The sequence below is a fragment of the Xiphophorus hellerii genome, chromosome 11 (genome assembly GCF_003331165.1).
Source record: "Xiphophorus hellerii strain 12219 chromosome 11, Xiphophorus_hellerii-4.1, whole genome shotgun sequence".
Lineage (NCBI taxonomy): Eukaryota > Metazoa > Chordata > Actinopteri > Cyprinodontiformes > Poeciliidae > Xiphophorus > Xiphophorus hellerii.
In genome coordinates, this window is record NC_045682.1 from 14,279,217 (window position 1) to 14,295,175 (window position 15,959).

At 40.8% G+C, this 15,959-nt stretch overlaps 1 protein-coding gene across 2 annotated transcripts in view; it reads left to right on the plus strand.

The window, feature by feature from the left end:
- nectin3b (nectin cell adhesion molecule 3b) overlaps positions 1-15,959 on the plus strand; it is a 34,704-nt gene that overhangs the window by 8,824 nt on the left and 9,921 nt on the right. Inside the window, exons 2-6 of one of the 2 annotated variants that reach the window (XM_032576959.1) lie at positions 1,312-1,659; positions 3,354-3,653; positions 4,145-4,262; positions 6,351-6,502; positions 10,582-14,490. In XM_032576959.1, the coding sequence (XP_032432850.1) occupies positions 1,312-1,659; positions 3,354-3,653; positions 4,145-4,262; positions 6,351-6,502; positions 10,582-11,252 (1,589 nt within the window). In that variant the 3' untranslated portion in view covers positions 11,253-14,490. Of the gene's footprint in view, positions 1-1,311; positions 1,660-3,353; positions 3,654-4,144; positions 4,263-6,350; positions 6,503-10,581; positions 14,491-15,959 lie in introns of those variants that run through there. The other variant, XM_032576960.1, reaches the window with a different exon arrangement.

The following is a 15,959-nucleotide window of genomic DNA, read 5'->3' on the forward strand; positions in this document are numbered from 1 at the left end:
TATTGTAAATGTACTTGAAACTAGAAACATTTAAACATAGCTCTGCAGGTAGACAAACCAAAGACAAAATAAGAAATTGACTTTGTAATCTGTCTTTTGTGTATCGGATTATAAAGGCAATAAGCATGATTACCATTACTAAGAGCATTCTTCACAGGGATTTCTTAATGAATGAAGCCCCTTTCCATAACTCGGATTTAAAAAAGACAAACAAATCCTAACTTTGTGATTGAAGGAAACTTATGAACGATAAACCAGAACAACTTTGCTCTCATTGGTTCAGTTTTCTATTTGTGGTCATCTAACCCCAATAAAACAACTTCCACACTAAAGATTGTTTATTGCAATTTTGTAATAAACAATCTGGGATGGTTGAGATAAAAATCATCTATATTTGGGCTCCAGTTGATTCCTCCCTGCTATAATTTCTTGGTGAAGGCTTCAACCTCACAGCAATGAGTGTGGCATTGGCATTTTCTCCTGTTGGTCTGGTACTACTGCAGTCAAAAGCATCTATGACCTGAAGAAAATCCCACTCAGGTGTCCATTACCCAGTACAACGAAATGAGACTGTTGGAAACTTGAGGAAACGTATCGTTGGAGGAAAGTTTGCCTTTACTAAAAGTTTCTCATTCAGAAGGAGTTATGCAGCTTTAGTCATAAATGGGTTTTCACCAGTCCTGTTCATTTTTATCCCAGCAGGTAAGAATGTTTTTAATCACTGAGGTGTATTATGGCTGTTGCCATTTTAAATAGTCTCATCTTCAGTGAAAGGAAAAAACTTACTGCAGCCTTTTCTGCTGCCGTTTTCTAAGTCGGTGAAATATTACACTTTTTAGGGAACATTAAAAAGACAACCTCAGTCCTGCCAAGTTCTTGAAGTCAGTTCAAATAAATATAACTTACAGTAGTTTTAAGACTTAATTGTCCCGGATTTGGTCATCCTGACATTAATTTGTTTCCGAGAGCTATTTGTTTACGCTAGGATTAATCAATTTAAATCGGGTTTTTTTTTTTACTCTATGGATCGGCTTCCAAAACAAATGCATAAATCTAAGGGGAAGCTTCCAAATGTCAATAAAATAATTTGTGGTACTAGTAAGACCAGGAGAATATTATAGTTTAATTAAACAGTGGACTTTTATTTGGATTAAGAATGTGAAAAACACTTTACAAAATTCCTTCATGTTCTAAAAAAAAAAAAAGGAATATTCCTGAATTATGGTTAGTTATTAAAGTTTCTAAGCATTTTGTGATGGACGTTATTGAAGGCGGGTTGTGACTAAATTGCGTTTTGTGTCCTCTTGCCAGGTGCTGTGTGCAGTCAGGTGGTGGTGCCTCAGAGAGTGAGTGCCGTGCTGGGAAAAAATGTGACTTTAGACTGCCGGGTGGAGGTTGGCACAAACCTCACTCTGACTCAGAGTTCCTGGGAGCGCCGCCTGCCTTCGGGCTCCGTAACCGTGGCGGTGTATAACCCCGAGCTTGGCACCTTCATCCCACCGGAGTATATCAACCGCTTGCATTTCCGGTCGCCATCCTCTCGTGATGCCACTATCGTACTGGGAAACGTGGGCTTCTCAGACGTGGGGATCTACACCTGTAAGGTGGCTACGTTTCCTCTGGGAAACACACAAGCCTCTACCACCATTAGTGTGCTCGGTAAGTATTGTAACATTTTTCTTTTGAGATTGAAGTTCTATGTTCATATATGTCACACATGTCTGATACTCTTTATTAGGTGGTGCCATATTGTTCCACATTCTATGAATAATTTAACGAATATAAATAGCAGCAGTTTGGGAAAGATTGCTTCGCCACCTCTGTTAATTCTTGACTTTAGGATTTCCATTTTAACCCAATTTAATTTGGGTTTTGGACGACTCGTTCCAATCCCAAATATGTGATTAAGTTCCTAATGCATTTTTAAGTAGTTGGTATTGGAGTCACTGACGAGCTCAACTCCTCATATCTGTAGTTGATGGAAAGTCATTTTTATGCCTGCTGCACCCTCGGTGAGCCCTGCAGTCAGCAGGTTTTAAAAATCACAGCAAAATCTTCTTTTCTTTTTTGCACAGCTCCCAAAACTGCATCCCATTCCGTGCTCTTAACTTTTGTTGTTTCCTAGGGAACAGACAAATGTTATGTCAAGACTTATGCCAACTTTTAAACTGATTTTCCCTTAAGGACGCTCCAGTTCTCTAAAGAATAAAGAGTGTAAAGATTGAAGACTCGATGTATAAATCTGAATGGCTCCATTTGTTTTAATTGATGATATTTCCATGTAAATGTAACTAGTTCAGTGATGCACTTGAAGGGGTCGCATAAAGTTGTTGGTTTTATGGTTCAGTATTTAAGAGAAGTGAATCAAATGTTTACAATCCCAGTTTGAATCGTCAGAATCTTTGTTTGACTGAACATTTCTGAATTTGACTGTGGGATGAGGTCAAAGGAATCTGATCAGGACTTTTCACAGTTTCACAGTGGACAAAATTACAGAATGGCACAAGAATTTACAAAATAAAGGAGTGCCAAATTTCCACATTCCTCATGGAGTTACATGTGTACAGGATGTCTGGCCAATCAGATTGACTCTCAAAGTGCTTGCACATTTTGAAGCACACAAGAGCTGCGTGTTGACAAACGAGCAACAGAGGAGAAAAGAAACGTATTATTTTGATTCTCAAGAAAACAAGATTTTCCTTTCATACAGGAAGTGATAGATTTCCAAAAATCACAACAGTGCATGAGTTAATGAGCCAACTGAATGCATTTTAAGTAAAAACAGTTTTTAAACGGTTTGCATGGACTAGTATTGATGTCTTTAACCTAGCTTTCTTTTCAGAGTATATTTAGTTAATATCTTTGGAATAAGTCACCTACCTGTAAAACATTGTTCTATTTTTTCCCATAACTCCTTGCTGCTAAGTGAAAACCTTAAGAGCAAAGACAGAGGAACAGAAATCCTGCCGCTCAGGAAGCTCCAGTTTAGTCAGGGTCTACTACCGATCCGTGTATCAGAGTCATTTGTTCAGTTTGTGAGCAATATGAAGTTCAAGGGCTGTGTTTTCAATTTTGCTGAGGGGATTACCCATTTTTCATTTGGGCCAGAAGTTGTCACTGCACAGAGACGCTCCGTGTGCATCCACCCTGTACGTTTTTTACCAAACACATCATAAAGGAGGATGGAGACACCTATTAAAGCTGTTATTGTTTTGTGTGGTGGAATGTATGAAGTATCGAAGTTGATCGACTAGTTCAGTAATAACAAAAGTAATGTAAGCGGCATAATAAAGCCTTGATGCTGTTAATAGAATTGGTTTTATTTAGCTTTTCTCTGGCCATGTGTTAAACAGTGGAGCCAAAGGTCTACGTTTCCGCCGGCTCAGCCGCTCTGATCGACGGGGGCAACGACACCGTGGTGGCCACCTGCATCGCCGAGCGAGCTCGGCCCCCTGCTGAGGTGTCTTGGGAGTCCAACCTTTTCGGTCAGTCAGAGGTGCAACTGTTCGACGACGTCAACGGCACGACCAGCACACAGGTGCGCTACATCTGGCAGCCCACGCGCCACGTCCAGGGCCACGCGCTGACCTGCGTGGTCCGTCACCCGGCGCTCCAGAGCGACTTCAGGATTCCCTACCAGCTCAACGTGCAGTGTACGTTTCCATATAATCGTCTGGATTAAGACATCTTCTAATATTAATCTAAAACTATCTCTACTGGGTTGAGGAAGTACAATTCTACAAGTACTGCAACAGCTTTGTTTTGCTTTTTTGCTTTCTGACTAAGCAGTTTTTCTCTTTTTATCCTCACTGTTAAAATTCTCGATTTTAAATATTGTCAGCATAATTTAATCTAGCAATTCATTAAGTCTAAGTTATTTTAAAATATATTGAATTTTTAGGCACCTGCACGCAAGGGCAAGATGACAACATTGTATAAAATGGAGCACTGAAACTGGGACTTTATGCTAATTTTGAATGGGAAAACTACAGCAATCTCAGCTCCAGAGTCATCATTACAGCATATCAGAAATGGCTCTTATGTTTTAAAATTGATATCGAAACCATGCTAATATATTTTGCTCAAACACTGTGGAAATTATTGAACAAAGTTATGCTTTAACCATGTTTTCCTTTCGCTGCAGTTGCTCCTGATATATCCGTTGTGGGGTATGATGGGGACTGGTATGTGGGCCGAGAGAATGTCCAGATGACATGCAAAGCCAACGCCAACCCACCGGCTCATCACTTCAGATGGATCAGGTGTGTGCTTCTGTTTAAACGCAATAAGCTTTTTTTTTATTTTTCCTGGCCCAAAGTAAGTAAATCTAAATCTTTCCATCTTGTAGCCCAAGATTGAGTTGCACTTTGTGGCGTTTCTGCGAATGCACTCAACTCTGCTGACAGTTTTCTTGTGTGCTCCTTTTAGTCCTATATGTCTCATAAGCTTAACCTTAAACCTAGAGCCTTTGCAGGATGTTGAGGTTAAGTACGTTGGTTCAAAATGACAGCTAACACAGAAAAGCATTCACTTACAAAGAGTAGAACGTCAGCTGTCGCATCAATTCTTACGAAGCAGATCCCATCTAAAGGCTTCACTGAAGAGCTTTGTATAAAAGTGTAGCATAAAAAATGTCTTTTAGTTTTCAGACATCAAAACCGTCTCGGATAGCGGATGGAGAAGTTAAGTTTGAAATTTTGCACTAAAACTCTAACCTGTTTACACTAGTAAAGGAACAAATTTGTGTCTATTCTGACATAAATCTTACCAGTTATTTTACCTGCATTAGATAACTTTTGGGGTATAAAGATAAAACTCAGCCACACAATTATGCCAACAGTTGGTCAGAGTGAATTTAGTAATATTAATGTTCATTTTTAAAATGTTGGTATAGAATATTTAAAGGGAGCTTTGGTGGCTGTCCAGACTTATTCCTGTTTGTTTAGACTGGGATGTCTCTAACCAGTATCTTATCTGTCCATTCTGCAGATAAGATACTGGTTGCCACAAAATCACAGCAAAGTGGAAGGAAAACATTTTAAAAAATGACAAAAAAAATCCAGAAGCCTACGTGCATTTACTCTGCCTTTTTCCCCCCCCAATACCTGTGAATAAAATCCAGGATGTCTTGACAGGACCTGAACAGACTGTCGGAACAAAATTGATCTAAATCCAAATAGGAATCTGTGGCCATACTAGAAAAATCAATGTTCAGTAAAAACAGGATCTGAAGAGTATGCAGTTATGCACTACTTTGTCCATCAATTGAAATCCCAGGAAGTTATTCCTGGTTTTAATTTGACGTGAAAAACTTCAAGTTGTCTATCCTTTTGTGAATGGCCTCCTGGATGAGGCTCATGCTGCTGCTTCGAATTCATACTATAGCGCGATACAAATTTGAATTGTAGATGAAAGTAGTGCTTAGGCTCAAAGTAACTTGCGTCTCCCTAAAAGTGAGCTCACTGTGTCTGACAACAAACAGAGCCTGGTCTGTGTTCTTGGCAGGCCTCTGCTTAATGTGGGGAGGTGCCTCCAAATGCGTAAAAGTGATATGAAATTTCTCTTAAGTGCAAACGACGGAAACATGCGTTCATGTTTTTTAAATATGGTTTTTGGTTTGGTCTTCTCATGGTGCCCTGGGCAATTGCCCCCGTGACTCATTAAAATCTGCCTCAGAGCAAATTAAAGCTGCAGTATGTAACTTTTACTTTAAAGTTATGTTAAAAACTGTTTTAAGTTTTTAACATGTTGAAACTATCCCCATGTCGTGGCAGTATAATATGAGACAGATAATCTGTGAAAAGATCAATATCCTCCATCTCCACCCTGTGCTGTCTGAAGAAATGCACCGTTCCCTGTCACAAACAACCAATTGGATCCAGGAGGACTGTCTTAGTGCTGTCAATCATCCTCATGAACATGCTTCTCAATGTGCTAATGACGGAGAAACAACTCATTGTTACAGAAAAACTGTTTAAATGTCACAAAACGCATTTGTGACACTGACACTCTGCCGATGGAGAGAAGCTGTAGCGTAAAAGCAAGGTGGGGTGTGAGCGGCCATGATTGGCCATGTGAATACCAAGACCCTCCTCCTGGCTGTGATTGGTTCACATTTAAAAAAAATTATCTCTCGTATTCTACAGTAACAATTAGTAACCGTTTCAATAAATGTTTTAAAAAAACATATTTTTCATAAAAATTGCATACTGCAGCTTTAGCAGTTTTTACAAGCTACAGAAACCTATAAAATGCTTCTTCAGATTAAGATCAGCTTTGATTGCTTGTTTCTACTGGAAATTTGTTTTCGGCTCGTCTCTGATGTCTTCCCTTCTGTGTGTGTGTTGCAGATTGGACAGTGAAATGCCAGACGGCGTGGAAACGAGGAACAGCACTTTGCTTTTCCTGCGTCCCCTTCATCGGAATGACTCTGGCGTTTACAGGTGCGAGGTTGCCAATGACATTAACCTCCGCAGTCGAGATGTGCGCATCCTCATACAAGGTGAGCAGAGTTTATAGACAGGAACACAGCTGACTCCCAGGAAGCTCTGTGCATGCGTGTTCGTCATTGAGGGCATGACACTGACATTGTCCTTCGAGCTGAAATGTGACACTGTGCCACTCTAAAGCTTCGTGTACAAACTGAGTGTATGTAGCAATCCATGACACAGTGTGCTGGAAATGATCTCGGATTTGGACCTAGCTGCATGCAGATTAGCCCTGATTAGCATGAGGCCTCCAGATGTTCAAACAGGGAGTCCCTAGGTCAAACAGCTGCCATTACTTAATTCCTCTTAAAGACCACAGCGCATTGCTTTTCTGCTCTATCCTGTTGACTTGATGCTGAGGTATGTCGTATCTCTGGTGTGCATTGTGAGCATGCTCCTCTGGCCTCTCCAAGTCTCTCTCGCCTGTGGAAACTCTCATCTTGAATGAATCTCAAAGCTGTGATTATTATGGGGGGGGTTTTCCCCCCTTTTTAAGTTCCTTTCCTTCTTGTGTTTCTATTATTTCTGCATGTGTCATGCAAGAAAGAAGCAAAAGCCTGCAGCCTCACTGTGAGATGATGTCCCAGATTCATAAAACATTAACTAGTCCTTTTCAACTCCTATTTATTATTTATCATCCATATTTCATTTTCCTTTGAGAGGACCTGTACGTGCGTGTTTTGTGTGTGCACGTGTCGGTGTTCCCTTCGCTGTATGTGTCGTTGTGGGTTTGCTCGTCTCGTTGTAGAGTTTGCACCCTTGAAGACAACAAACCTCTGGGTTTATGTTTCAGATCTCTAAGCTGGGAATCTTTGCCTCACATTTGGCCCTGCACTGAAGTTACAGTATCAAAGTGATTTTTTTTTTTCCATTACTTTAGCTGCTTGTGATTATAGCCTTTGGGTTGCCTGTCTGTGGGTATAACCACTAACCCACTTTCCATAAGGAGGGTTTTCTCCAGTGTGGGGAAAGTATACACTCAAAATAAGGGCTTGAAAATAATTACATGTGTGCTTATTATTAGATATCCAGGTGCAAGGGATGACCCTTACTAACCCTTTTAAATATAGTAAAAGTATTTTTTTAAAATAAAGTTTTGTTGTGTGGTTCAGGGTTTATTTTTTGTAATACTCATTTGTGTAACAGTCTGTAAATCTTTAAATTCCTCTAGTTTGTGACTCTTTGTCTCATAGTACCTCTAACCCGCAGCCAATAGTGCTAGAGGGAGAGCAGCATTAATATAATGTTAGAAAGGAATATCAAATAAAGAGAATAACAGTTTGGTTTGCTTTTCTCTACAGACGTAGCCAGAATTTGGGCGGTGATCAGTCAATTAATTTCCAGCTTGACTGGATCTGACTAGTGACCAGCCGGTCAAAAAAAAAAAGTAAAAATCCAGACATTTTTGATAAGTCAACACAACGCATTTAATAATAACACTCTTCAGTATGAATGCCGTTACTGAGTGAAGACTCAAACTCATGATCAGAGTCTCTAAGGTTGCATGTAGGAAGTTGGGCTGGAAAGATAATTGGGTAATTCTAGAGCAGAACACTGCAATAATGGTGTTGATTATGATCAACTTGTTTTAGTTTTTGACTCTTATTGTTTTCAGTCATTAAAATATCCCCACTCTTTTTGAACTTTAGCATCTCAACCTCTAAAATTGTGCATAAAGTTTAATCTCTGGCAGTTCAACTTGAAGGCAAAATATATTATTGGTTTGCATAATTTGCGTCAACAGTACAGGAAACACTGGATGCAAGCAGCCGGTTGTGGTTGCGATATCACACCCATTGATATTGCAAAGCATATTGCCATTGAGTGTACTGTGCAGCTGGCGTATGAAGCTATTTAAAACTGAACAGCATTTTCTATTTTCTGCTGTTCATTCAGAGGTAAACTTTAGCGAGCGCTGGTCATTTCGCTCCTTCATCATTTCATGCTTTTGCAGTTTTAGCAGTTCTGCTCCCGTAAAGGAGCAGTCTACCATAGGACATAGATCCATACTTACCTAGGGGATGTTTTGTTGAATTGGCAAAAAAGCAATCTGAGCCACAGTCGACTTTAGGGGATATTAGAAAAGGCTGAATGTATTACAGTCTTTCTTTGGAGGGTTCGACCTCTGTTACGAGACATGCTGGGTTTAGAAATATTACCAAAGTTTTAGAAAATATCAGGTAAAAAATGGTCTGTATTATCTAGAATATACAAAGGGAATGCTGGTCTAAACATGCTGATTGTGCTAATTATATCATTTTTGAAATAATCTTTTGGTTATGCAGCGACAGAGAGGATAGCATGTCGTCTTGCTTATGTATGGATCCTGTTTCTGTTCTCTCTGCGGTTTCTCTCCTGGTACTCTAGCTTTCTTCTTACAGTTCAAAACCATAGATAGATATCTGTGTATGTAAATAGCTGGTTGTCAAGGCGACCTGCAGCACAACACACCAAATGATTTAACTGAAACTTTCAAGATTTATGGTTAAATAGTGTTATCAAACATTAGCTGTGACCTTCTTCCAGCAGCTGCTAGCAGCAGTATGTTCAGTACCTCCATGGAGACGCCAGGAGTTTTAGATTAACAGCTTAAGTAAGAGAAAGTATTTTAGGAGAGAGCAATTTCTTTCCTCTGTAGCTTTTCAATGCCTTTTAGTGAAGAGTTGGACTGTGAAGAGCCTGAAATCAAAGCAATAGGATGTTTTATAGCTCCGACTATTGTTTTAGAGGATGCAGGATTTATACGGGGAAAGTGCTCAAGCCGTCGTATAATTAGCATTCCCGCCTGCTGACAGTTCAGCAACAGATGACGAGGAATTTCCAGAGATGTCCGACACAGAAAATATAGCTTTCAAATGTGAATGTTTTTATTTGCGTGCTGAGCATCCACTTAACGGCCCTAAAGTTGACTGAGCTTTATATTGCAGGAAAAAGGAAATGGTGATCGTTTCCCCCCCGTCCCCTGCTTTTTTATTGTTTTGTACAAAAATCACATCCAAGCTCATTCGTTCTTTTTTTATGTGACGGCATAAAATGTTCTTTAAAAACAACACATTTTAAAAACCGTTAATTGTGAATTACCTACCGCTGAATTATAGTGAATTATTGTTGGAAGATAAAAAGCAGTAACTCAAAACTGAACCGTGGAGTTTGTGAACCTTTCCACTCTTGCGTAGAGAAAAATATGTCCTTCAAACAGTGTTTGAGGGTGTTGATGTTTTTAATTTTAGTGATGAAAATAACTTAGGACTTTTCCAGTATAAACTTTCTTTTTTTTAGAACTTCTGAAAGGTTGCTGAATATAAACCCAAACTTTGCTGTACCCAGTTCAACTTTCCTGTTATCTGCTAAAGTCAGATCGGGGGCGATGTTGTTCACCAAAACGGCCCACGGCAAGATATAAATTTACATCCGGTGGCAGACGGCTACTTTTTTGGTACAAAACAACCAAAATGGAAATGTAGGGAAGCATAGGAGCAACATGACCAGCAATTATTGTTCACTATTGAACATCCAATAATGTTCCTTATTCTAAATGGTAGCTTTTTTTTTGTTTGTTTTCTACAAATTCTTTAAAAAACAAACAAAAAAATGCACTGAAAATGAAAACACCTCGATCCGAGTCTAGTTCCTACAGTAACAACTTCCACACTGAAGAGAGGTGTTACTGCAGCCTGGTTGTACTTAAGTATGGCGCGTTCAGTAATTGGAAAAATCGATCAATTGATGCTGGTCAAGATAAAAATTATTTTCATCACGGATCTAATAAATTATTTAGTTTTTTTACAACAACTTTCTTCATCTTCTCACAAAGTCAATGAACTTGATTTGAAGTAAAGCGCAGAAAACAAAGCTTAAGACAGAAGCACATAGTCTGGTGTCTCATTGTTCCCAAACTCTAGATTTTACTCCTAACTTTCTTGCAGCTATAGAAACTCGTGGCCACTATAAGCATATAGACCTTAGATTAGTTGATTATCTGTCCCTTCTTAGTGAAATGCTGATGTAGATGCCATTGACATTTTCTGCTTCTGTCTGTTCATCTCTCCCCTTCCACCCTCCATCCCCCTCTCACCCTGTTCCCCTCCATTAGATCCTCCCACCATGCCTTCCACCATTACCGCTCCTGTCCTAACCGGCTCTTCCTCCTCCACCTTTGTGGTTGATAAGGGCCACGTCCTCCTGAGCTCCCCTACACTTGAAGCCCTGCCTGAAAGTAATCTTGGTTCCATAGTGGGTGGGGCCGTGGGCGGGGCCTTGTCCCTGCTTCTGGTGTTGTCTCTGGTCGGCGTGTGTTACCTACGGAAACCGCAGACCTTTCACGGCAGCTACTACGCCAAGCAGAACCACGGCACTGCTGATTTGCAGAAGGCCGCCGGGCAACACGAGCTGCGGCCCACGAAGGCCGGCAGCGGCGCTAGCACCCGGGATCATGACCGGGAGGAGTGGGGCGACCGCGAGCTCAAAAAAGAACGAGACCAGCATCGCTATAACGAGTACAACGGAGAAAAGTATCCCGTTAACGGCTACACGAGGGCCATGAGGGAAAGCGGCCGCCTCAACCAGCAACAGACTCCCCGTCAGGAACACGCACAGTTTTCTAGTCCACAGCGGCCCAGGTGCGCCAGATACCCTCACCCACCTAAACGGCAGGGAAACGGCTCCCCCTACCTGTCGGATGACTGCTACGATAGCGGGGCCGACGGCGATTACGTGTCACACACAGACGGCTCGCTCATCTCACGTAGAGAGTGGTACGTTTGATAAGCTGGATGGTTCTGCAGGAGCAGAAAAGCAACTAAGTTTTGTTTATGAAGAAAACACCTTGTTGTACGTGTACACACACCTCAGTTCTAGTTCCCTGCAGCTGGTTTGTTTTAAACTCTTTGGGACTGGATGGTTTGAATGTGGAAACACTGGGAACTCTTCAGTCAGTGTAACATCTTGGTACCTTTATCTGTATAAAAATGAAGTGTATGCTGTTGCTGCCTTACTACATGGACTGCCATGGTTGATTTAGCATGAATACTGTCTCTTCAGTTGAAGCCCTGGTGGCTCCAGATAGGCGGCTGCAACAACAATCAAATTATGTTATTCTACGGTTTCAAACTTTTTCCAACGGATCATTTCATGCCAACTTACCAGACTCTGTTGGTTAAAAATGACTCATTTGTTTTGTTAAAATTATCCCATGAAAATTAGTTGCTTGCAAAGTTCTGTAGCTTCTTGTAAATACATTGCTTTAAGTCTCGTCTTTATGTTTTGCAAAGATACTTGATTGAGATTGAAATACAACATCAGTGAAACCCTGTAGATAGCTGAACAGTCATTTGCTAAAATGTTTCATTTTGTTTAAAACCATTTGGTTGCTGTGAAATTTTTAGTTATGAAATGTTTCCTCAAATTAGGTTGTCATGTATGTTGTTTGATATGAGTATTTATGGAGGAGATTCAGAATTTTGCATGGCTCGCCAACCATCTGATCTCTTTTTCTGAGCTGAGCGGGTCGGTTGAGCCGATGTGGCACGTACCTAATTTGTGTTAGCTTTGTTGTGTTTGCACCTGTTTACAAAACCACTAATATTTTTCCTCTGTTTTAAACCATGAAGGTAAACTTGCAGGATTTAAGCAAATAATTTCCCAAAAACCTGCACAGGAAGCTCATTATGCACTAGATTTGTCTCCGTAACGAATCTGATGGCTTTTGAACTTTAACAGACGATGAAGTGCATTGCACTGCCTGTCCCACAAAACTCAATGACTCATTACACTAATTAGTTTTCATTTGGTCTGCTCTTATGTAAATCATGAGGTAAAAATTTAGAACAAAATGGCAGTAAATGAACTTAAAGAACATTCATCCTGAACTGATGCAGGACTACTTTCGTTTTCAGTTGATCATTAATCCGATGCCATAAAACGAAATAGCAGGGAAATTACTTCCATGATATTCTTAGATTTTTCTGGGAAAAGTTCCAGGTTAGTTATCCTCATCAGTTAGCCAAGCATGTTCACAGTATCCCGCCGCCTTTTTATATAATGATGGCTCTGTTTAAGAGTTTGGTCGCTGGCATCAAAAGCGTGCCATCAGCAGGGTATTGTTTGAAGCGGGCTACTGCAAGGCAACCACCACACGCTGGCCTCCTCATCAAAAACGGCTTTGTTGCATAATTAATTTAGATTTTTCACATTTCTTTCTTCTTTTTTTTTTGTCATAACACTTTTCCACACAAACCACTAACAGTTTTCTTTTCTCTGAGCAATTTACATCATGTGTTGCAAATACAAGCAGAGACGGTAATGGATAGTAGTTGTTCTCGTACATTCATTCATTCATAGAGCAGAAAAACTTAAACAATGTAGACACACATCAGGTCCGTTTCTCACCTGATTATCAGCACTTTTACTCTTTCACTGCACAGAGACGGAAAATAATCAGTTGCACTCATAAAACTGAAACTACAAAAAAAAATAACGCTTGAAAATAACACTTTGTTTTTGTAAATTTACTTGCCAGTTTATACTCTTGAACATACAGTAAGTACTGTGACTTATTTGTATGCTTTTTTTTTTTTGTACTTGTCAGTGTTATTGGGCTTCACAGCTCCAGTAGTTCAGGTCTCAAACATTCACAAATTAGTGTGATGTAAAGTTTTTGTATGCAGAAGAAGAAAGAAGAAAAAAAAAAAAAGGTATCCTGGCACTTGTACCCATTTACTTGACCACATGGAGGAAATCCAAATATTTTTGTTCTCATGTACACTAATTGTGAATAAATGCCAACTTTATTAGTATGATCACACCTTTCCGACGCGAGCTGCCAGATGCCGACTCTATCGAACTTGTATTTAAAGTAGGGAAGCATTGCCTCACATAAATAACAGTATCGGCATATATAGATAAAATATATCACTGTTGTGTACAGGGTAGCCTAAAATAGAAGAGATGCTTTATTATCAGAGTAACAGTTGTTAAAATGGGAAAGTGTATTACAAATTACTTGTCTGGTTGTGAATTTTGTGCAGTGACTAGGCTGCTGAAAACGAGAAAACGACCACTTACTGTTGTCAGCAAAGTAGTAGTATTACAATTTCTAGAAAGATGGTGCACACTTTCATAATGCCAGGAAAAAACGTGATCTCTTTGCTTACAAAAAAAAAAAACTTGAGGTAAATATTTCCGTTAAGTTTGCTGCTGTGTTAAATCTATTTAAAATGTTTTGGGTTTTTTTTTTTTATTGATTTTTGATAAATCAGTCCTTATCTTTCACAATTGTCCAACTAAAATTAAATGTACGCTGTAAAGACGATTTCAGCTGCCGGGTTAAACGGCCGTTTCTTTTCCCTATTGGATTCGTATTGCATACATGTGGAAAACAGGAAGCACGGCACTCTGAACCCTACTTGTGCTCGCTCCTATGCACTAAGGAGGAGATTCCTTTAATCGATACGTTTTCAGCTCGGCTCCTCGGTTTCCAGCTCCACGCCTGGATCGATGAAGTTCTTTTGTATCCAGATCATCAGTAACCTCACCCAAGTTGAGAAATAGAACTAGTGCCTTAGATACTTTATTTTTTGTTTGTTGTTTATGATGGATGTGACATATTTTCTCAGAATTGTATTTGATTTTGATTTCACTTAGTGCCAGGAGGAATTCTTAGTGCCATATTCACCCAGACAGAGGATGTTGGTTGTATATTTGCAAACCTAGAGGCATTAAAAGAAAACACTCGGTGAAAGCTTTGGATGAATTTTCCTGTGAAATGACAGATTTGTAAAAGGGGTTGGTTTATGTAACGTCACCATTGTTTTTAAAAAAATAAAAAAAAACTTCAGTGTCACATTAATTTAAAAAAAACAAAAACTTTTTCTTTCTTTTTTGTATATACAGCAGAAAATGTAAGATTGTGGGACGAAAAAAAAAGTCAGTGAAAGCAGTGGAGCATTATTTTGTCAATCCTTTTGAGAAACTATTGTTCAATAAAGCACCTTAGCACCTGTGAGTTTCTTCTTCTTCTTCTCTCTGGAGCGTTTTCAGCTTCCCATTACTCAGACTGCTCAGACTCAGCCTCTTTGTTCATCTATAAATGACATCATCTCAAGCTCCCCAACGCATAGTGCGGCATAACTCCCCCACCCCAACCCCACCCCCTCCAAAAAAAGAGAAAAATCCAGCGCGTGTATTTGGGACGCTCCACATGATGTAATTCGGAAGCCTTTTTTTTCTTCTTCTTTCTCCTCCTCCTCCTCTCACTTCATCTACTTCATCTCATCTTTGTTTCTATTTAGGCTGAGGATTTATAGTTTTTCCCTGTACTGCTGAGCTGTTGGTCTCCGGTGGCATTTCTGTGGTCAGTGGAGACCCTCCTAACGTTCGCCTCTCTCCCCTCCATCAGTCCCCCGCTCGCTTCGTCTCAGGACAGGGAGGCCTTCGCTCCTCTCCTCTCCTCCGCCCCGCTGTCTTTCTCCCGACGTCTGCCAGCTGGTAAAATTAAACGCTGAGTGTTTCCGACTGGCCCAAAGTCCCCACTCTCCAGCCCATTGACTGTCCCCATGGCAACAAGCTCATCTGGAGCTGCTGATGGAGGCTGTCGTCCGTACCTGGCCACAGAAAGCGGTGGTAGAGGGGCCTGCCGCCGAGCTGAGAGGTTAAATGGGGGTAAAGAAATTGAGAGAGAATTGACTGCTTGTTGTGAAAATCTTCCTTTTATTCCCCCCGCCGCTCGAAGGGTAGAACCACACCGCCGTGACCTTGACTCTACTAAGGTCGCACTTCAAAAGTCTTCATTTCAGCCGACCTGTCCGGCCGCGGAAGGGTTTCCGTCTCGGCCGCAGCGGTCGTCACTCTGACCTTAAAGTAGGGCAGGCTCTCACTCTGTCTGTCTGAAAATAAAATGCTGGAGCAGCTCGGTAGCTGTAATGATGTCAGCCGGCGACGCTCTGAGTTTGTTTTGAGACACTTGTGTAGAAGATCAGCAGATTTGCTTTTCGCCTGCGACACAACAGTTTCCAAGGATACTTTTCACGACGCACAAAGGGACTAAGCGAAAGTCTCAGCCGGCACAGAGGGATGCAGCGCTGACAAGAGCGCGTGTGAGGGAGAGGCTTTGATATCATCCCCTCCCCGCACCCTGGAAGAGGTGGGCGCAAATACGAGCCCATTATTAAAAGTTTCCGCCCCGGCCTCTGTCCCCCACCAGGTCAGCCTGCTCATCGTAGGAGAAATAAAAACATGTTTACTCTTGCTCAGGCCTCTTTGGTTAATTCATAAGTCTGCTTCTCCGACCCTCCCCGAGCAACGCTGTGCACTTCTGTTGGCCTCAGTGATGCTGCTGCTTCGTTCTTCCTGTTGTTGCTGGAGAGGCGTGCAAAGGACAGAAGGGAGCCAAATCCCAGTGTGGGCACAGCTGATCCACCAGTAATCCAAACCACTCTTCGGGTGGATGGTGTTTAAAGCAAAACTGCTTGTAAA